The sequence below is a fragment of the Giraffa tippelskirchi genome, chromosome 5, assembly GCF_054371585.1.
Source record: "Giraffa tippelskirchi isolate mGirTip1 chromosome 5, T2T-mGirTip1v1.2.pri, whole genome shotgun sequence".
Classification (NCBI taxonomy): Eukaryota; Metazoa; Chordata; class Mammalia; order Artiodactyla; family Giraffidae; genus Giraffa; species Giraffa tippelskirchi.
In genome coordinates, this window is record NC_137279.1 from 146,674,248 (window position 1) to 146,697,386 (window position 23,139).

General features: G+C 35.6%; 2 protein-coding genes across 6 annotated transcripts in view; one reads left to right on the forward strand and one right to left on the reverse strand.

The window, feature by feature from the left end:
- Window positions 1–686: 686 nt before the first annotated feature.
- FPGT (fucose-1-phosphate guanylyltransferase) lies at window positions 687–9,224 on the reverse strand. 2 transcript variants are annotated; one of them, XM_081490217.1, is made up of 5 exons: window positions 9,077–9,224; window positions 7,644–7,811; window positions 5,825–5,917; window positions 3,693–3,756; window positions 687–2,930 (listed from the first exon to the last, which is right to left on the reverse strand). In XM_081490217.1, exons 1-5 carry the CDS (start codon window positions 9,156–9,158, stop codon window positions 2,297–2,299), a joined length of 1,041 nt encoding a protein of 346 aa, XP_081346343.1. In that variant the 5' UTR covers window positions 9,159–9,224; the 3' UTR covers window positions 687–2,296. The 2 variants fall into 2 exon arrangements, with proteins under 2 accessions (XP_081346343.1, XP_081346342.1); XM_081490216.1 differs by having other exon boundaries at window positions 687–3,756.
- Window positions 9,225–9,316: 92 nt separating this feature from the next.
- LRRIQ3 (leucine rich repeats and IQ motif containing 3) overlaps window positions 9,317–23,139 on the forward strand; it is a 176,784-nt gene continuing 162,961 nt past the window's right edge. For 3 of the 4 annotated variants that reach the window (XR_014053605.1, XM_081490215.1, XM_081490213.1), the window contains exon 1: window positions 9,386–9,479. The gene's annotated coding sequence lies outside the window, so the exon portion shown is untranslated. Of the gene's footprint in view, window positions 9,480–23,139 lie in introns of all 4 variants that reach the window. The other variant, XM_081490214.1, reaches the window with a different exon arrangement.

Below are 23,139 nucleotides of genomic sequence, written 5' to 3' on the forward strand. Positions count from 1 at the left end.
ATTTAAAGGCTGTGATTTTATGAAGTAAAAATGATAAAGCAAGAGAAAATGTTCAATTTCTTACTTATTCATGCATGTGATTATCACATTGGTTGAGTTAGGTACAGTGCTGGTGGTACATGTGTGGTACTATATACCAAGGCATGCACATTAAAGGAGACACTGCCAAATTCTTGGAACAGATAACATTTCAAATCAATTAGCATTCATACATCGTGCAGAAATATGATTAACATGGTGACCACCAACTTCTAAGAAACCTCCCACTGATATTAAATAGAAGCCAAACACCTTCAAGAGATGTGATTAAACTAAGGCAAAAGTGAAACAACTTTATCAGGTAATAAAACATCAGCATCCAACTTGCAGAACAAGTATCTGGTGGCCACAGCTTGAAGGTCAATCCAGGCAGCAGTGTGGTGGTGGCACTTGAAGAATATGCAGCTTTATCAATACCTTTGATAGCACAGAAGATGGTACTAGGTGAAAACACATGGATCAACCACTCTTAAGTTGAATACTGCTTTAGAAAAGTTTGTCTCTAGATGTGAAGCTATGGAAAAGTTTTGCCTGTTTTATAATATTTCACTTTTTTGTTCCTTTACATGTATTTGCAAAAGGGTTACATGACACAAATCTATATAAGTGCTTTTCAAAAAGATTTCCAATAAATAAAAAACGTCAAGTAATGAGAAAGGCATTGTATCTTATTTTATTGGCAGTGTTTTCTTTTTCAATGAAACATAAAATGATTCTTAATAACTGATGCCACCTTACATCAATTAGATTAGAAATATAGCAATGAATTTTTAATGAATGACACATAACATCCTCTGAAATCTCTGCAAGTAAATCAGTAATTGCTAAACAACAGCTACCGTATATCTTTATTTTCCCCTTGAGAAGAAACTTGGAAAAAAAAACACATAAATATCATAATTGAGACTTGCTGGTAAGTCACTTCTGGTTTACCAAACAATTATTTTCATATTGATATGCTAATTTTATATTGACATATAAATAATAGTGGCACAGACCAGTTCTATTTCAATTTATTCATGTTAAAACACAAAACTCTTGACAAAACTTTTCTCTATTAGACTTTGGTATGAAAACATTTCAAATATGTGCCTATACCAAAATAAGAACACAGTGCTTAGAGTTCCAGCCAACTTTCATTGTCTTGAAGCTGTTTATCATCTATATATTTTCAGTCATTCTATTTTTCTGGCTCCTTCCTGCTGTCTACCTTTTGTCCATCTACTGCTTCTCAGTATCATTACCAGTGTATGGTCAGAAAATTAAAAAATGAAAAGTAAAAATCTGTCCATCTGGTAATTTTAATAGTTCTGTTAAAGGATTAATAAGGGAGGATGAAGATAATGTCCAAAATGAACTTATATGATATCAGGGAATCCCAAATATTCCAACATTTTCCTATACAGATTCTTGAGTTTTATGTGTATGTATGCTTTCCTATAGATGAAACTTTGGGGAAAATTTTTAAGATACACAAACACGGGTTCAAGTTTATAAGGATAAAACAGCACATATATCCTTTTGGTTTCATTTGATAAGATTAATAAAAGAGATTTTATCATCAATTTCAGAACAGTTTGTACTTCTTAATTAAGACTATCACAATAGTTTAAGCATTGATTTTATCTGTCTGCCACAGATGTGATTCTGCAAAAGTACTTCTACATCATTGCTACAGTGTTTTGAAGACCCTATAGTATGGCATGCTTATAATAGTTCACCAGAATCGGATTAATGCACTTGAGGAGAAAACTGCCAGTGAATACTTAGAACTTCATTGTAACCAAAGTCCAAAAGAAGATGAAAAACTTTAAAGGTATATTTAGAAGATCACCTTTAAGACTGTTATACTACTCTGTCAATAAATAACATTCCACAAATCCATCTTTATAAAAGAAAAGTTAAAATAGTGCTAAAACTTTAAAAACTCATTTTTCTGAACTTACAGCCCTACAATATTAATTTTCATTAAAAAACCATTTATATTTTTGTGTTATTAATGTTATGCTACATCAATCATATTAATATAATTTTCATTAATTCACTTCAATTAAAAACCAACAGTCTACAGAAAACTCCGCATCTGCAATCTTGCTCAATCAAGAAAGGCAAAGTATACAATATTTGTGCTTAGAAGTTCAGTCGTGTCCAACTCTTTGCAACCCCATGGACTGTAGCCAGTGAGGCTCCTCTGTCCATGGGATTTTCCAGGCAAGAATACTGCAGTGAGCTGCCATTTCCTTCTCCAATACAATATTTAATAAGATTTCTCTAAATCAGACTGCTTCCTATTCAAAGTAATTTCTAGAAAAATTTGCTCCCTATAAATTATCATGTCTTCTACATCTTTGTAGAAAAGCATTTCTTCAATGGACAAGAGCTTATAGTTATTCAGGCTGAATGCTGACTTGCTCTGTACAGCATTTAACATCTTTAGGGATGTTGTCACTGAATCACTCAAAGAAGAACAAACTGGGAAAATACGAGCATTCCACAAGCTCAAACATGTCTTGTTTCCAGAGAACAGTTCCTCTGTAACTTTGAGATTCCAAATGTCTAAGCATGACAGCAAACAGACCCCAAAGAATTGAAGTAACTTTACATCTGACAATGTTTTAACATTCTTTTTCAAGTTGTCTTGCACTCCACATGCCATAGTTGAATACTTTAAGTGTCCATTCATCTTCAGGCTTAAGGAACACACAAAAGAATATGCAGGCAGGACAGCTGTTGTTTTGACATAAGCACCACTAATGATGCAATTTTCCCCAACTGAAACATCGGGCCCCAATCTGGAATACTCCACAACTGAGCCAGGTGTCACAGAACATGTTGAATCCAGGATACTTTGAATAATACAGGGTTTGTTAGTAGAGCATTCTGGTATCGATCGAAACAGGCTAAAAGCTATAGACTGTAAGCCAAGCTCTGACTTCAAACTGCTATCTGCAGTAAAATGAAACAAATATTCTTCTGTTGTTCCAATGTGATAAAATTTGGAGTTATTAAGAACAACGACATTTAATGATGTTCCTTTAAGAAGATGAAATATTCTCTGCCTCATGTCTACCAACTCTGACTCTTCTTTAGTAACATTTGATGTGTTTTTGGTGTACTCCACAGTTGCTCCAGGTCCCAAAGCCTGAAGAAAGTCTCCATAGGCATCTATTTCACAGTGTAGTGTACCTATTTTTTCATAAAAAGCAAGTAACTTTTTCGCTGTTTTATGGTCCATGTAAAATAGGCTGTCTGTGTAGACATACTCAGGCTCTAATTCAAGAGAGGGTATGTCACTCCCAGCAAATCCCTGTTGAAAAAAATTTCTAGGTCTACACACAGCATCAAACTCATACATTTCTTCTATGCTGGGCTTATGAAGGAAACGATGGCAACTTCTGTATTCGAGGTCTCTATATTCTAAACGGTTAAAAGGTTCTAAGACAAACACTCCATGTGTTGTACCAACAGTCAAACTAGAAGGATGAGCTAAAGCAGTAAAGCCAGGTTTGTCAAACCTAATAAACTCAGATTCTCCAATACTATAAAGTTCAATATCGTCTGCACAGGTAATCAGAATCCCAGGATTCATATGTGAGGGGAAATCAATGTACATGGCTAGTTTTAATTCCAACATCTGATAAATGGGGCTACCAAAAGGTAAAGCAGTGAAAATTTTCCCCAGAGCACTCGCACTTGGAAGGCGTTGACTGTAGCCACCTATACAGAATTAAACAAAATAACTGTTTTAAAATGTTTATAAGATTGTAAGATTTAAAAATGTAGGAGCATCAGTTACAACTAAAAATATCTCTAAAGATATTTAAAATATGTGCATTAATATACCCCAGGAAAGAATAATAAATTTCGAATTTCAAATTCAAAGAGCAATTCTCCTGTAAAGATTTGATATAATGCAGTTCTAGACTAGGAAAGAATTCTAAATATGCTTTACAGACTATGAAACTTTTTTGAATTACTTGTAGAACAAGTAAAAAGGAAAATGAGCAAAAATATGATCTTGTATCTACATTTTAAATAGTAAATTTCAACCATGTGTAAACTCCTATATTAAAAATCCACTTCATGGGGGAAAAATGTCACCAAAAAACCAGTATACATAATTATCTATTAAAGACTAATTTCCAGATGCAACATTTTTCGTCAGATTATTACCTACATTTAAAAGCAGTAAAGGTACATGTATATAAAAGCATTTTACAATACATACCTGATTTTAATTTTAAAAGGCTTTTCCCTCAATGATGGGCCATATGACTTAATTCCTTGAGAAGTGTGTTCTCTTAAATACACTAAATACACTATAATTTGTTACATCATTTTATGTAACTACATAACTAATTATAGTGAGAGACATAGTAGAAAGAGTCACACAAAAATGGGTTTAAATTCTGGTATACCATTTTTTAATTGTTTATCTTTGGATTTACTCTAAGACAGCAGATGCGGAATAATGCTTTCTTTATCATAATTATTATTACATAATAATTATTATTATAAGATCAATAATAGATGTAAAGTATTTTCCTCAGAGTATATTGTTCAACCAACAACAGTTAATACTTTCTTTTTCATTTTCCAAATACTAACCAACAGTAAAATTTCACATTTCAAGAATTACCTAATTTTAATTATACTTGACCCCGGAAGAGTAAGGGTTTGAACTACACCAGTCCCCTTATATGAGGATTTTTTTCAATGAATACTGTAAGACTGTATGACCTCAGGTTGGTTGAATCCCTGATGAGAAACTGTGGATATGCAGAGTGGAACCACTTTGTAGAAGTTCAACTACAAAGTTACATGCAGATTTCAGACTATGTAAGGGTCAGCACCCCTAAACCCTGCGTTATTTAAGGCTCAATTGTACACATTTTCTGGTGTCTAACTTAATTTTTACTAAATTGGTAATGATAATAATGTTCTGGAATAAAACTGTAAGCCTTTTCTTCTTTAACCTTTTAAATTAAGCTTAAAATTAGAACTTGGACACTTTACTTGATATCCTCTTTAGAAAGAAATGTTCTGTGTGTGAATCACAGGAAATGAAAAGCGCCTTGGTAACCACATGGACAAATGGTTCTAAAATATCTGTAAGTGAACGGTGCAAGCCCATGACAAAGTTGCACCAGCCCTCAGGACACAGAGGGAAAGTAACAGAGGCTTCTATCATACAACAAAAATTTTAATACAACCAAACTTGTCCAACTTGAAAACTATCCTTTATTCTGAGATTATTTCTTTCTTATATTTCTACCGCCTTATTTGCATGTGATTTCCCATCTTCTATACTTTGTCAACTCTATGTTCTGTCATCACCCTTTCTTTTGTTTTTAAACTCTTAAGGATTATCGACTTTGGCCACCAATAACTAGATAAAAATGTGTAACAGAAGGTTTTGTCTAAAGTGTGGTAATCATAGTACTAAAGCAGCCTCTCCCCTAAAGAAAGAATCCTTTCTAAAGCATTATCAAGAAATGTTCATATTTTGATGAGTTCTATCTTAGGAAAATGGAACAATATACATGAAAAGTTGACAATGTATGTGATTCACAATTTTAAGGTTAAATTTTGTGAAAGATTATTACGCTACTAACAACCTAACAATATCAAGAAATACATGAAATATTTGTTTCGAAAGCAGAAGTAAGTTCAAAACAAAAGAGTAGAAAGAAAGAAAGAAGTATTAGTAAGGGAGAAAAACGTCCCTGAGATATCAAGGGTAAAATACTAAAAGAAAATGTAAATTAGTAGAGTATAACATTACCAGAGTGAATTAACAGGATGGTAAAAGAATTCCATTCATCTCCATAAAGCTTTTCCAAACATCGAAGGGCACAAAGGGTTGATCCTCCATTTCCTTAAAGTTAAAAAGCAGGGTTTATTTTATTATAGTAAATTTAGATGTTATAACTTTGAGGATAAGATCCTTTGGCTACAATTAACTAGGCAGAGAGCAAACGTACAGGCAAAAGAATCAAATTAAATACACATTTCCAGATGTCCATCAGCAGACGAATGGATAAGGAAGCTGTGGTACATATACACAATGGAATATTACTCAGCCATTAAAAAGAATACATTTGAATCAGTTCTATTGAGATGGATGAAACTGGAGCCCATTATACAGAGTGAAGTAAGCCAGAAAGAAAAACACCAATACAGTATACTAATGCATATATATGGAATTTGAAAGATGGTAACGATAATCCTATATGCCAGACAGAATAAGAGACACAGATGCATAGAACAGTCTTATGGACTCTGAGGGACAAGGTGAGGGTGGGACGTTCTGGGACAATAGCATTGAAACATGTATATTATCATATGTGAAACAGAACACCATTCCAGGTTCAATGCATGAGACAAATGCTCAGGGCTGGGGCAATGGGATGACCCAGAGGGATGGCATGGGGAGGGAGGTGGGAGGGAGGTCCAAGATGGGGAACACATGTAAACCCATGGCTGATTCATGTCAATGTATGGCAAAAACCACTACAATATTGTAAAGTAATTAGCCCCCAACTAAAATAAATAAATTTATTAAAAAATAAATAAATAAATAAATAAACACACATTTCCTGGCAATTAAATAATTTGTAATAAAACCCAGAGATCAGGCCTCAGTAATAAAAGTTGAGTTAATCCTCTCATGAAAATAGTAATATAAAGAAAGAAATGATAAATTAGGCACTAGAAGACTATAAATTTGCACATTCACTTGGACTTAAGAACCATAAAATTCATTAAAATAATTCTCCCATATGATCAAACATGTTCCTTAGATTTACTCTCCAAAAAGTTTTTTAGAACCTGATTTCCTAAAAATCATTTAAGTTTCCTAAAAACTTACAAATGGAAGTAAATGTAACTTCCATTTACTAGTTACCTTGGACAAGTTATTTAACATTTTGTGCCTAAATCTCATTCAAACATCAGAATCACAGAAGTACTGACCACATTTTACAAAGGTTAAAACATCGGCTAATTAGGACATGCCAATATCAGATACAAATACCCTAAATCTGGTATCAAGGGGCTTCAGCTTTAAGTAGCACTTGGAAAATGGCCCCCAGAAAAATGGCATGTATTTTTATTTATAAGGGAAAGTCAAAAGGCAAAGCTGACAACTTGTTCTTAAAAGTAAACATCTTACAACACTTACGCAATTAGACTGTGCTCTTTCTCATTGTGTATTGTGGTCTCAAGAGGCAGTATGTATTTTTCCTGACCTACTCCCTTCATTTAATTTCTGAACAAACTGTGGAGTTCGGATGGAACTTAAGAGAACTATGGATAAGGTTCAAAGGAATATTTACCATCAGAATAAATTTTACTAAAACTAATAAATTTTAACAGAGAATAATATTCTGGAAGTTTTTCATGGTATGTCCACAATGGGCAAAAACACCTGCCATCCCTTTTATCTTTCTTAGAAACAGTGAATTTACAATAAAAATTTTTATATTTGTAAAGACTATAGGTGGAAACATACATAGTCCATAAACTGTAAGCCACAGGAAAACTTTTCTTCAATGATTATTCTACCCATAACTTATGATATAAATCTAGATATAAACACATACCAATTTTGGCTCCAGCAGGATCAACAAAAACATGATATTGAACTCCAAGGGGTAACTCCTTTTTTTTCAGCTTTTCTGAAAGCTGTTGCTTATAAGCAAGTTCCTGTTTTTCATCAGCTGCTGTTATTGCAACAATGTCCCAGAATTCTCCAGCTGCCATAGATTTGCCTATGTGGAAAAATAAAGAAAAGATAAATATTATTAGAATTCTCTAGCTGTTACAGGTTTTACCTATTTGGAAAAAAGGAAGAAACAGGTAACAGTATCTCCAAAAATGTATCTTCTTTCAAGGATTCAGGAATATGAGTGGCCAGCTAGCAGGATTCAAAATAGTTCTAATAAGGATTGTTGACAAATTCAGTTCTTTTTCTCTGGTAAGGACTGTTGACAAATTCTATTTCTTTCTCTCTTTTAGATCACTTATTTCTTTTTTGGTCTACCATTCCATTTACTTAGATATTCTGAGAGTTACATTGTTTCTTGATTAAGAGAAGTACTTTTGACTTACTAAAGATGGGCTCAATTCTTAAATAAAAAGAGGAGCCAAAGGAATCAGTGAATCTCCAGCTTTGAAAATCAATTTTCACATATGGGTACGATTTAATGTTTGTTGGCTAAGAAAGATTAAACCCAAGAATCGACTGCTACAATGTTTTTGTTTATAAGTATGGGCACATTAATTTTTAATTACCTTAAGCTGAATCATGCAAGCTTACAAAAGCTATTGGAGAATGATACCAAATTCCAGATAACAGAAAAGTTCCCAAGTCCTTGATGAACTCAACAAAAGACAGACTGAACTTTTGGCTGATGGTGAGAAGGTTATCTAAGTATTATTTTTTGTATTTTTAAAAGCAGTAATGTCAATAAAAACATAACCTATTAGATAGTTGTACAAGAAATGACAAGTGGTATAGTCTTTTTAAAAAAATTTAAAAAATTTTCTAATCATTTAAATATTTTGTCCATAATTCCTCCATATTGTTTGGCTTTTCACTTAGTAAGCATTCATATTATGGAACGAATGCGTGAAATAGGTAGGGACTGGAAGAAAGCTAAAACTCCATTTATAAGCACCCAAACACTATGCTTTAGATCTTCTAGGTTTATTTGAAGTAATTTTTGCTAATGAACTAACCAAATGTTTAACTTGTATTTATAGCTTTACTAGTCAGGCCAATAAACGTCTTTCTTCTGCATCCTCCTCACACATATGCAATAAGAAGTAAACTTAAAGGAGGAAAGTAACAAGCACAACGTAAAGAAAGCAGAGTGACAGAAGAATAAAAACAGGAACATTAGGTCCGCCTGGGCTAGTGTCCTAGGTCCACAGGTGATAAGTAAAAGGAAGTGGCAGTCCAGCAAATATTCCAGCACGTAAAGCACTCCCTCTATCCATTGCAAGGGAGGTGCTAGAGTTCCTCCTTTGGTACCTCTAAGCTCTGAAAACCTCCGCAACCTTCGCTGGGTGGCTTCTCGCAAAGATTCGCTGGCAGGGGCACTTTCAGCTTCCATAGTTTCACCTTACCCAAGGCCGCCGAGGACTTCCAGGTATGCGGTAGGCGAGCACCGCACGCATGCGCCCTGGGACATAACCCGGTCTTTGGTCCGGTTTCGCGTCTGTCCCGCCCCCTGCGTGCGTCCTTCACGTAAGCACGCCCCCGAAGCTCTCTGGCCCGCCTAGGAAAAACCAGGATGGGGTTAGCGGAGAGTCTCGCCCCGTTCCCCTAGCAACGGTCTCTGGAACGGAAATGGCCACCTAAAGGTTTGTCGGACAGTGCCGGGTCTGGGCCGCTAGTTCCCAACTCATAAGGTATTGCAAGCCCGCTAGACCCGGTAAGTGGTTCAGTTTGGGCGACGAAATTTCGAGAATTCACCAGCTTAAGGAGACGTCGAAACTACACCCTATCTTGTAGCTCTCAAAGCCGATTCGTCCTTTGTAACGCGTGGTTTCTTTTAGCCAGAAGCAGTTTCCAAGAATCTCTTGAAACCAGTGAAGTTGCTCAGTCGTGTCCGACTCTTTGCAATCCCATGGACTGTAGCCTACCTGTTGAAAGATAATCCCTGATCCTCGGATCGTCATCTGAAGCCATCTGCCCCATCCCCAATGTTCAGATACACATTCTGAACTTTTAAAATCTGTATTCTCTTCAGGAAGCTTTGTGGCTTCTTTGCCCTTGCAGTTACTAGAGAGTGAGCCTCTCCACCCATCTCAGTTTTGAGATCACTTAATAGGCTTTTGGAAATTGTATAAACTTATGCAATCAGGTCCTTAACATTTGTGGTATTTTTGGCTGTTTCTTTGGTATCCTTTTGTGTATGAGATTAATCTAGAACTTTCAGTAGCATTCCTGGGAATAAGTCAGTCTTACTGGATGTGTTTCTGTTGGTGCTGCTGCTGCTACTGCTGCTGCTGCTAAGTCGCTTCAGTCGTGTCCGACTCTGTGCGACCCCATGGACGGCAGCCCACCAGGCTCCCCCGTCCCTGGGATTCTCCAGGCAAGAACACTTGAGTGGGTTGCCATTTCCTTCTCCAGTGCATGAAAGTGAAAAGTGAAAGTGAAGCCTCAGTCGTGTCCAACTCTTTGCGACCCCATGGACTGCAGCCTACCAGGCTCCTCTGTCCATGGGATTTTCCAGGCAAGAGTACTGGAGTGGGGTGCCATTGCCTTCTCCGTGTGTTTCTGTTAGGTACTGATAAATAAGTTTATTCTCTTGTAAAGCACGAATTTATGATGAGTTTTACAGATTCTTCTATTAATTTTTACACATGAGAAAGCTATGAATCGGAAAGAATAGTGACTTAGTCAGGGTCTCACAATTAGCAGTAGAGAGAAGATTTAAGCAGGATATTTCAATTCCAAACTCAGAAATATTCTACTGCACGATAAAGTTTAAGAAGACTGTCCTCATTAAAGGTTTCGTCAGCAACTTAGACATTCAAGGGCTTACAAGTTACTACCACGAACTTAACTTAGTTTTTTCTTCTAAAGACTTAACCCTGTTATTCAATTCTGTACTTAGAAAGCATTTGAGTAAAAACGGAAATTACTCTCTTGTCGTTTTATTGTTTAAAAGCTTTCTTTTCTGTTAATAAAAAATGTGCATTAAGAATGTTTAGAAAATATAGACTAGTTAATGAGGTGAGTAAATGAAAGGAAAAAATGGCAAGAGAGAAGGTCAGAGAGATGACAACAGCCTAAATAAAGGATTTTCCTTTACTGAGTGAAACAAAGCCATTGCTGAGTTTTTATGCAACTTCCTTAATGGTTGAAAAGAGCACTAGAAATGTGAAAATAGACTGTAATGGAAGATGAGGCAATGATAGAAACAGGGAGACTTGTGTAGAGGCTTCTCCAGCAAAACATGTGAGAGTTGGTGAAGTCTTGGCCAGGATGGTAACAATGGGGGTGATGAGAACTTGGTTAGATTCTGGATGTATGTTTGAAGGCACAATTAATACAATTTGCTAACGGAATGGCTCTGGAATGTGAAAGAAACAGGAGTCATGGATAACCTTGAAGACTAGAGGGACAGTTGAAATGGGAAAGGCCATGGATTGGGAAGTAGAGGCAGTTATTGGGATAGTAGGGAGAGTTCAACATTTGGTTTTGTACGCATAAAATACACAGATGTATATGTATGCAATGCATATGTAATGGGCACTTGTGTGTGTATGTGTTTGTTTGCATTATACATGAATTTGGACTTTGTGAGACAGGTCGGGGCTGGAGATATAATTTGGGGAGTTGTCAGCAGGTAGATGGAGTTAATTTTTAAATTATAGAACTAGATGAAGCCCTAAGGAAAGAAAGATCGATAGAGCCTATTAGCTGATGGATTCTACTAGTACTGGATCAACTATGGATTCTGTCCTTCCTCTGCCTTTTCTAGTTTCTTCAAATTTTTACTAATATTAATTTTTAAGTAAAAAATGAAAAAAAAAGTTATATACTATGTGATTGGGAATAAATATCTTTGGCAGTCGATTATACTTGTTAAAAATGTTAATGGATTTTATTTAAGTTTATGTTTTATATAATCAGATAGTGTGATATAGTTGTTTAAACAGTCATAAGCTACAGTGACCAGAATAAAATATGTCGATACAGATTAGTAGCAACTCATTATTCTGTATAGAATGGAAATGATGTGACTGATCTTGAGTTCCATATTTTAAAAGGCACATCAGACAAGCCAAACTATAATAAGTTGAAAAAAAGATATTCTTTGGAGGCATTTGGGCTTTTTTTTTTTTTTCAATGGGAAGAGAGTATCTGAAGAAGTGCCATAAAAAGAAGTGAAATAGACTTTTGAAGAAATTTTCTGAGTTATAGTTTGCATGCTGTTATCTTCACCTGTTTTAAGTGAGAAGTTTCATGATTTTCAGTAAATGTACAGAGTTGTGTAACTGTGACCACAAACCGAATATAAATTTCCATCATCCAAATAAAATGTTTTGTGCTTATTTACAATTAATGCCAGTTTACTTATTTTTATCACTATAGGCAAAACTATGAAGGTTGTATGAAAATTGTTAAGAGACATTAAATTTTTATTCTCCTTCATAAAAAGAAACTGAATCCAAATGAGCTCCTGAATTATGGACCATGGAGCTCAGGTTCATGGTTTGGCCAGTTTATGCTGGGGTTCTCATCGTTTCTATTATTTGAGTATCATCTCTCTGTTTAACCACTCTTCTTCCTCTTACTCTTCCTGACGTGGAGTGGAAAGCAAAAAATCTCTTTTTTTTTTATTGTTTCCTTTCTTTGGATTTTTTTACTCAGCTAGTCTGGTCTCAACCTATTCACTATTTTTTTCCCCCACTGTGTCCTATTGAAAAATCTTCACCCCCTTTCTGTAGGGGAAAAGGAAACTTTCCCCCCTAACTTGTATTTTGCTTTCTTTATTTTTTAAAGCAGTTTTAGGTTCATAGCAAAATTGAGAAGATGGTACAGAGGTTTCCAGTATACCCCACACATGCATAGCCTCCCTTATTGTCGACATACCTATCAGAGTGGTACATCTGTTGTAATTGACGAACCTACAATGACACATCATGATCACCCAAAGTCTGTGGTTTCCCTTACAGTTCACTCTTGGTCTTTTTATTTTGTGGGTTTGGACACAGTGTAAGGACATGTATATATTGATATCGGAGAAGGCAATGGCAACCTACTCCAGTACTCTTGCCTGGGAAATCCCACGGACGGAGGAGCCTGGTAGGCTGCAGTCCATGGGGTCATGAAGAGTCGGACACAACTGAGCGACTTCACTTTCACTTTTCACTTTCATGCATTGGAGAGGAAATGGCAGCCCACTCCAGTGTTCTTGCCTGGAGAATCCCAGGGACGGGGGAGCCTGGTGGGCTGCCATCTATGAGGTCAACAAAGTCGGCAACAGAGTCGGACATGACTGAAGCGACTTAGCAGCAGCAGCAGTAGACATTGTTATAATACTATTCAGAGTAGTTTAACTCTCCTAAAAATCCTCTGTGCTCTGCCTATTCATCCCTCTCCCCAAATCCTGCATCTGCTGATATTTGTGCTTTAATGTTTTCCTTTCTCCAGAATAACATATGGGTAGAATTCTAAGTATGTAGCCCTTTTATATTGGCTTATTTCACTAAGTAATATGCATTTGAGATTACACCATGTCTTTTCATTGCTTGGTAGCTAATTTATTTTTAGTACTGAGTAAATACTCCCTTGTCTGGATGTACCATAGGTTATTTACACATTCACTTTCTGAAGTATTTCTTGATTCCTCCCAATTTTGATGATGAGTAAAGCTGCTATAAATATTCATGTGCAGGCTAATATGTTAAATAAGCTTTCAACTTCTCTGGGTAAATACCAAAGAATGCACTGCTGGATTTTATGGTAAGAGTATATTTAGTTTTTTTGAGAAACCAACAAACTGTCTTCCAGAGTGGCTATATGATTTTGCATTCCTGCAAGAATGAATCAAAGTTCCTGTTGCTCTGCATCCTTGTCAGCAGTTTGTGTTATCAGTATTAGACTTTTGGCCATTCTAATAGGTGTGTAATGGTATCTCATTCTTGTCTTAATTTTATTGTTCCTGATGACATGTGATGAGAAGCAACTTTCATATGCTTATTTGCCACCTTTCTATCTTCTTTACTGAAGTTTGTATTAAGGTTTTGCTTTATATTTTTAACCTAGTTCATTTTCTTATTGTTGAATTTTGAGTTCTTTGTACATTTTTAGTGACTCCTTTATCACATGTGACTTTTGCAAAAGATTTTCTCCCAGTCTGTGACTTGTCTTCTTGTTCCTTTGGCATTAACTTTTGCAGATCATGTCTTTAATATTAAAGAACTGTAGATTAGAAAATATTTCTTTCATGGATTATGTTTTTTATGTATCTAACAAAATCATCATCATCCCTAATGTTATCTAGGTTTTCTCCTAAGTGATTTTCTAAGAGTTTTATAGTATTATGTTTTGTATTTAGGTAATATAGTCCAATTTGAATTAAATTTCCTGAAGGTATAAAATCTGTGTTCAGATTCCTTTTTTTTTCCCCATGTGGATGTCCAGCTGTTTCAGCACCATTTGTTGGAAATATGTCTTTGCTGCATTGCAGTTGATTGTATTCATGTCTGTCTGTTTCTTGGTTCTCTATTCTTTTCCATTGGTCTACCTTTTTTCTTGGCAGTACCGTTCTATCTTGATCACTATAGCTTTATAGTGAGTCTTAAAGTCAGGCAGTGTCATTTTTTCTAACTTTGTTCTTCTCCTTATCTTTATATAAAATTTAGAGTCAGTTTGTCAATATTTATAAATAATTTGCTGAGATTTTGACTGGGGTTGTCTTGAATTAAAAGGTAAATTGGGAAACTGACATCTTGACAGTACTGAATCATTCTATCCATGAACATTAAGTCTTTCTGCATTCATTTATTCCTTGAATTTCTCATTAGCATTTTTGTTTTTTTCTTGTGCACTTTTTTTTCATTTACACAGAAATATTTTGGTAGTGGTAAATGGAAATGATGTTGTGTTTTTAACTCATTCATTGCTGGTATATAGAGAAGTGATTGACTTTTGTGTTTTAACCCTCAATCTACAACTTTGCTGTAATCACTAAGTATTAATAGTTCCAAGAGTATTTGTCTATTCTTTTGAATTTCCTACACTGATGATCGTGTTATCTATGAACAGAGATGTCGTCTGCACATTTTTCTTTTTTTTTTTTTTGGTCTCATTCATTGCATAAGCTAGTACTTTCAGTACAATGTTGGGAAGTAACGGTGAGATGGGACATTTCTAGTCTTGGACTTCTTAGTGGAAAAGCTTCTTTTTTTCTCATCACTAATTATGATGTTAGCTGTATTTTTTTTAAAGAATCTTTATCAAGTTGAGGAAGTTTTTTCTATTCCTAGTATATTTAGGTTTTTATCATGAAAAGGTAATGGATTGTGTCAGATGCTTTTTCTGCATCTGTTGATATAATCATGTGATTTTTCTGTTTAGCCGGTTGATGAGATAGACGACATTAGTTGGTTTTGAATATTGTGTATCTGGAATAAATCCAGCTTGGTGTTTTTGTTGTTGTTCAATTGTTCGATCGTGTCCGACTCTGCAACTCCATGGACTGCAGCATGCCAGATTTCCCTATCCTTCACCATTTCCCAGAGTTTGCTCAAACTCATGTCCATTGAGTCAGTGATGCCATCCAACCATCTCATCTTCTGTCATCCCCTTCTCCTCCTGCCTTCAATCTTTCCCAGCATCAGGATCTTTTCCAGTGAGTCAGCTCGTCCCATCAGGTGGCCAAAGTACTGAAGCTTCATCTTCAGCATCAGTCCTTTCAATGAATATTCAGGGTTGATTTCCTTTAGGGCTAACTGGTTTGATCTCCTTGCAGTCCAAGGGCATCACAGTTCAAAAGCATCAGTTCTTCGGCACTCAGCTTTCTTTAGGGTCCAAGTTTCAGATCCGTACATGACTATTGAAAAACACTAGCTTTGACTAAACAGACCATTGTCAGAAAAGTGATGTCTCTGCTTTTGAATATGCTGTCTAGATTTGTCATAGCTTTTCCTTCAAGGAGCCAAGTGTCTTTTAATTTCCTGGCTGAAATCACCTTCCTCAGTAGTAGATGTATGATTCTTTTTGTACATTGTTGGGTTTGATTTATTAATTTTTTTCTAGGATTTTTATATATATTTTAATGAGAAATACTGGTCTGTAGTTTTGTAATGTTTTTGACTGACTTTAGTATAAGGATAATGGTGGCTCATAGAGTGAGTTAGAAAGTATTCCCTATGCTTCATTTTCTGAAAGAGATTGTAGAGAATTCATGTAACTTCTTCCTTAGTAGAAAGCAGAGACATTACTTTCGCAACAAAGGTCCATCTAGTTAAGGCTATGGTTTTTCCACTGGTCATGTATGGATGTGATAGTTGGAGTATGAAGAAAGCTGAGTGCCGAAGAATTGATGCTTTTAACTGTGGTGTTGGAGAAGACTCTTGAGAGTCCCTTGGACTGCAAGGAGATCCAACCAGTCCATCCTAAAGGAGATCAGTCCTGAATATTCATTGGAAGGACTGATGTTGAAGCTGAAACTCCAATACTTTGGCCACCTGGTATGAAGCGCTGACTCCTTTGAAAAGACCCTGATGCTGGGAAAGATTGAGGGCAGGAGGAGAAGGGGACGACAGAGGATGAGGTGGTTGGATGGCACCACCGACTCGATGGACATGGATTTGGGTGGACTCAGGGAGTTGTTGATGGACAGGGAGGCCTGGTGTGCTGCGGTTCACGGGGTCACAAAGAGTCGGACACGACTGAACAACTGAAGTGAACTGAACTTCCTTAGTATTCCCTATTGAACCCATCTGGCTTGGTAGTTCTATTTTGAAAGGTTATTGATTGTTGACTCAATTTCTTTCTTAGATATACATATATTTTCCACAGTTTGTTGTGATCCGCACAGTCAAAGGCTTTAATACAGCCAGTGAAGCAGAAGTAGATTTCTTTTTTTTTCATATTCCCTTGTTTTTCCTATGATCCAATCAGTTCAGATCAGTTGCTCAGTCGTGTACGACTCTTTGTAACCCCAAAAACCGCAGCACACCAGACCTCCCTGTCCATCACCAACTCCCGGAGTCCACCCAAATCCATGTCCATCGAGTCGGCGATGCCACCCAGCCATCTCTTCCTCTGTCGTCCCCTTCTCCTCCTGCCCTCAATCTTTCCCAGCATCAGGGTCTTTTCCAATGAGTCAGCTCTTCCCATCAAGTGGCCAAAGTATTGGAGTTTCAGTTTCAGCATCAGTCCTTCCAATAAACACCCAGGACTGATCTCCTTTAGGATGGACTGGTTGGATCTCCTTGCAGTCCCAGGGACTCTCAAGAGTCTTCTCCAACACCACAGTTCAAAAGCATCAATTCTTTGGCACTCAGCTCTCTTTATAGTCTGACTCTCACATCCATACATGACCACTGTAGAAACCATAGCCTTGACTAGAAGGACATTTGTTGGCAAAGTAATGTCTCTGCTTTTTAATATGCTGTCCAGTTTGGTCATAACTTTCCTTCCAAGGAGTAAGCGTCTTTTAATTTCATGGCTGCAGTCGCCATCTTCAGTGATTTTGGTGCCCCCCAAAATAAAGTTAGCCATTGTTTCCACTGTTTCCCCATCTATCTGCCATGAAGTGATAGGACCGGATGCCATGATCTTAGTTTTCTGAATGTTGAATTTTAAGCCAACTTTTTCACTCTCCTCTTTCACTTTCATCAAGAGGGTCTTTAGTTCTTCTTCACTTTCTGCCATAAAGGTCACGTCATCTGCATATCTGAGGTTATTGATATTTCTCCTGGCAATCTTGATTCCAGCTTGTGCTTCCTTCAGCCCAGTGTTTCTCATGACGTGCTCTGCATATAAGTTAAATAAGCAGGGTGACGATATACAACCTTGATGTACTCCTTTTCTTATTTGGAACCAGTCTGTTGTTCCGTGTCCAGTTCTACCTGCTGCTTCCTGACCTGCATACAGGTTTCTCAAGATTCAAGTCTGGTGGTCTGGTATTCCTATCTCTTTCAGAATTTTCCACAGTTTATTGTGATCCACACAGTCAAAGGCTTTGGCATAGTCAATAAAGCAGAAATAGATGTTTTTCTGGTACTCTCTTGCTTTTTTGATGATCCATTGGATGTTGGCAATTTGATCTCTGGTTCCTCTGCCTTTTCTAAAACCAGCTTGAACATCTGGAAGTTCACAGTTCACGTATTGCTGAAGCCTGGCTTGGAGAATTTTAAGCATTACTTTACTAGCGTGTGAGATGAGTGCAATTGTGTGGTAGTTTGAGCATTCTTTGGCATTGCCTTTCTTTGGGATTGAAATGAAAACTGATCTTTTCCAGTCCTGTGGCTACTGCTGAGTTTTCCATATTTGTTGGCATATTGAGTGCAGCACTTTCACAGCAACCTCTTTCAGGATTTGAAATAGCTCAACTGGAATTCCATCACCTCCACTAGCTTTGTTCATAGTGATGCTTCCTAGGGCCCACTTGACTTCACATTCCAGGATGTCTGGCTCCAGGAGAGTGTGAGTGATGACACCATCATGATTAGCTGGGTCATGAAGAACTTTTTTGTACAATTCTTCTTTGTATTCTTGCCACCTCTTCCTAATATCTTCTGCTTCTGTTAGTTCCCTACCATTTCTGTCCTTTTTTGAGCCCATCTTTGCATGAAATGTTCCCTTAGTATCTCTAATTTTCTTGAAAAGATCCCTAATCTTTCCTATTCTGTTGTTTTCCTCTATTTCTTTGCATTGATCGCTGAGGAAGGCTTTCTTATCTCTCCTTGCTATTCTTTGGAACTCTGCATTCAAATGGGAATATCTTTCCTTTTCGTTTCCTGTCTTTCCACAGCTATTTGTAAGGCCTCCTCAGACAGCCATTTTGCTTTTTTGCATTTTCTTTTCTTGGGAATGGTTTTGACCCCTGTCTCTTGTACAGTGTCATGAACCTCCATCCATAGTTTATCAGGCATTCTGTCTATCTGATGTAGTCCTTTAAATCTATTTCTCACCTCTACTGTATAGTCATAAGGGATTTGATTTAGGTCTTACCTGAATGGTCTAGTGGTTTTCTCCACTTTCTTCCATTTCAGTCTGATTTTGGCAATGAGGAGTTCATGATCTGATCCACAGTCAGCTCCCGGTCTTGTTTTTGCTGACTGTATAGAGCTTCTCCATCTTTGGCTGCAAAGAATAGAATCAATCTGATTTCGGTTCCGACCATCTTGTGATTTTCCATGTGTAGAGTCTTCTCTTGTGTTGTTGGAATGGATGTTGGCAATTTCTGGCAACTTATTCTTTCAATATTTGCTTGTCTGTGAAAGTCATTATTTCTCCTTCACTTTGAAAGATTATTTCAGAGGTACAGAATTCTAGGTTGGAGAGGTTTTCTGGAAACACTTAAAATATTTTATTCTCTTTTTGCTTGTGTGATTTCTGAGAAGACAGCTATAATTCTTACTGTGTTCTTATGTTAGATATTTTATCTTCTGGTCTCTTTCCAGAATTTTTCTTTATCTTTGATTTTCTGTAGCTCTCTTAGTTTTCTTTGTAGATTATTTCAAATGAGTCCTGGGTAGCAAAATCATCTTATACCTATCCCAATATTAGCATGAGTTTTTTTTTTTTTTTCTGGGGCATAGAGAGGGCATGTGGTAAAGAAATAAATTAGGAGAATCAGTAACTAAATTTCAGTTTGTAAGTATGCTATCTATTATGTTATTAGAAGTATGTTAATGGACCAACTTAGAATAGTCAAACTCTGTTTTTTGAATGCTAACCAAGGTTTTTTAAGCTACAATAAATATTGCTATGCTAAATATTTCCTATTTTTTTATTATTTTAATTTCTGTTCATATATTTTTTCTGGATATTTTAATTATCAATAGTTTTCGTTGTTTTATATCTATCTTCTGGCTCATCACAATTTAGTTTTTTCAGGTCTATGGGTTTAGAGTCTGAGAGTATGGAATAGAAATTGAATACTGAAATTTTCACAAAAGTTTTTTTAATAACAGGAATATATGTAGCTTCCTAAATTTTAGAAAGCAAATGCATTTATAGGGGAAAAATAAAATGTCCTGATTACAAGTGAGTCTTGATTTCTTGCTACAAATTGTATTTTATTGCATTTGAAATGAAAATGCAGTGTATCAAAGAATTGAATGTATTTATATTAATTTATAAACCAGCTAAATTTCATTTTCCAGAAGAGATGGAATATTTTAACTATTCTAATAACACCCCTCTTTAGTTTTTAAAGTGCATTTTATCTGTGATGTAAAATTATAGCGAATCTTCTTCAAAACAGGACATATTCAGTAAGTTTATTAATTAAATTTAAAAAGTATTTTAAATTGTAATTACTATATATGTTATGGATTTCAGTCTTCTACAGATATTCTACACTACATATAGTTTGCAACCATGATAGATATAAAATATTGCTAATTATAATCCGTATATTTTGATTTTCAAAAAACTTTGTTTTTCTTCTTTTAAATGATTTTCTTTTATATACAGAATCTTATCAGCTCTTATAAAAATTCTAGAGTCTATTATCCAGCATTCCACTTGTTTATAATATCATAACTAATGTTTATAAAATAAGTTACTGTGACACAGATCATCAAAACTAATATTATTTTTCATACACTTTTAGCTTAAAATATTGTATCTGTATTTCTAGTGTTTAAAGTTCCAGGGAATGAGTGTGATGTCTAAAGGTCATTGACACAGTTAACAAAGAATTTATTTGAAAAATACTTACTTAAATACACAGGATACATTTTTTTTTTACTTTTCAGCTTTTAACTTAGGTATTCATAAATCATAACCACTTATACTTTCATTACGTGTATTTTCTACCAATTTTTTAAATGGAAAAATGTCAGAAAAAAATGAAATTTATTATTGATGTAGTATTTATTGTATAAAAACATGGTTTTTATACTTATCTGATTAAAAAGTTATGGTTTTTTTAATTTATAATTATGATAACTAAAAAAATTAGTATTGCAATCAATAGAAACTAGTGAAAGCTTACTGACAGTGGTACTGATATCTTTATATGTATGCATACACCCATATATATTTTTAATTGAAATGCAATTGATTTACAATAGTATGTTAGTTTCAGGTCTATAGCACAGTGTTTCAAATATGCTCTTTTTTTGATTCCTTTCCCCCTTATGTTGATGCTGTCATTCAGTCGCTAAATCATGTCATACTTTTTGTGACCCCATGAACTACAGCATGCCAAGCTTCCCCGTCCTTCACCATCTACCAGATTTTGCTCAAACTCATGTCCATGAGTTGGTGATACTATCCAGCCTCTTTTCCTTTGTCACCCTCTTCTCCTCTTGCTCTCAATTTTCTCCTGCATCAGAGTCTTTTCCATATTATATGGCCAAAATATTAGAGCTTCAGCTTCAGCATCAGTCCTTCCAGTGAATATTCAGGACTGATTTCCTTTAGGATTGACTGGTTTGATCTCCCTGCTGTCCAAGGGACTCTCAAGAGTCTTTTTCAGCACCACAGTTTGAAAGCATCAATTCTTTGGTGCTCAACCTTCTTTATGGTCCAACTCTCACGTTAGTACATGACTACTGGAAAAATCATAGCTCTAGCTATATGGACCTTGGTTGGCAAAGTGATGTCTCTGCTTTTTAATATGCTGTTTAGGTTTGTCATAGGTTTTCTTCCAAGCAGCAAGCTGTTTTTTAATTTCATGGCTGTAGTTACTGTCTGAAGTGATTTTGGAGCCCATGAAAATAAAATCTGCCACTATTCCACTATCCCCCCCTTATAGTTTAGTAGAAAATATTGAGTATAGTACCTTGTGCTATACAGTGGGTCCTTGTTGATTATCTATTTTGTAGTAATGTTTATATGTTAATCCCAACCTCCCAATTTATCCCTCTCCTACCTTTTTCCTCTTTGTTAACCATAAGTTTGTTTTCTGTGTCTTTTGGTGTGTTTCTGTTTTGTAAATAAGTTCATTTGATATTGATTACTTTTTAATTACAGAGCTTCTTTGAAACTGTAACTAGACTCAGATGCTTTCTCTGTTGTATATCTATACTTCAATTAAATTTGCCTTTTGAACATATTTGAACTTGATATTGTACACATTTGAACTTACTGATATTATTGTTTGAACATAATAATATATGCATTTGTATGTATGTTTAGCAAAATGATTTAAAATTATTAAGTCTAAAAGGAACTGAAGCCTTCTTCTTAAATTTTCATATTTAAATTAGCAGCACTTGTTACACAGGCTTTTAACTTGGTAGAATACGAGCTATCAATTGTAGTACCTATTGAGGTACAGTTGACATATAGCACATTATGTTAGTTTCAGGTATAAAAATAATGATTTAATATTTGTATATATTGAAAAATTATCACCACAGTAAGTCCAGTTAATATCTATCACTATACCATTCAAAATATTTTTTGCTTTTGGAGAAAACTTTTAGGGTGTACTCTATTAACAACTTTCAAAATGAAACAGTATTATTAACTACAATCACCATGCTGTGTATTATCTCCTGTGACTTATTTATTTCATAAGTGGAAATTAATACCTTTTGAACCCTTCACCCTATTTGCCAAACTTGTACTCTCCACCTATGGGAACACCAATCTTATCTGTATTTATAGGTCAGTTTTTCATTTTTACTTTTTTTTAAGACTCCATGTATAACTAAGATCATAGAGTATTTGTCTTTCTCTGACTTATTTCACTTACCATAATAGCTTCAAGTTCCTTGCATGTTCTCACAAATGACAAATTTTATTCATTTCTGTGGCTGAATAATATTCCACTGAACCACACTCACATACACACACATACATCCCACATCTTCTTTATCCATTCATTCATCACCAGACACATAGGCTGTTTCATGTCTTTGCTCCTGTAAATAATGCTGCAGTGAAAAAGGGGGTCTAGATATATTTTCAAGTTAGTGTTTCTGTTTCTCTAGAGAAGTACCTTGAGGTAAAATTGCTAGATCATATGGTTTTTCTATTTTTAGTGTTTTTGAGGAACCTCCCTACTCTTTTTCCAGAGTGATTGTAGCAATTTGCATTTCTACAAACAGTGCACAAGGGTTCCTTTTTCTCCACATCCTTGCCAACACCGGTTATTTCCTTTGTGATGATAACAGTTCTGATGGGTGTGAGGTGATACCACTTTCTGATTTTGATTTGGATTTCCCTGGTGATTGGTGATGTTGAACATCTTTTCATATACTTGTTAGCCAACTCTATGTCTTCTTTGGAAAAATATGTGTTCAAATCTTCTACTTATTTTTTTGTTGGAATTATTTTTTGCTGTTGAGCTGTATGAGTATGTATTTTGACTACTGATCCCTCATCAGATATGTGATTTGCAAATATCCAGTAGGTTGTCTCTTCATTTTGTTGATGGTTTT

Coding starts and splice junctions, on each gene's coding strand:
- FPGT (XM_081490216.1), bottom strand. CDS start 9,158: ATGGAAGCTGAAAGTGCCCCTGCCAGCGAATCTTTGCGAGAAGCCACC. Junction 5,918..7,643: donor TCCTGCTGGAGCCAAAATTG/GTATGTGTTTAT, acceptor TTTAACTTTAAG/GAAATGGAGGATCAACCCTT. Junction 3,757..5,824: donor CATCCTGTTAATTCACTCTG/GTAATGTTATAC, acceptor AATTCTGTATAG/GTGGCTACAGTCAACGCCTT.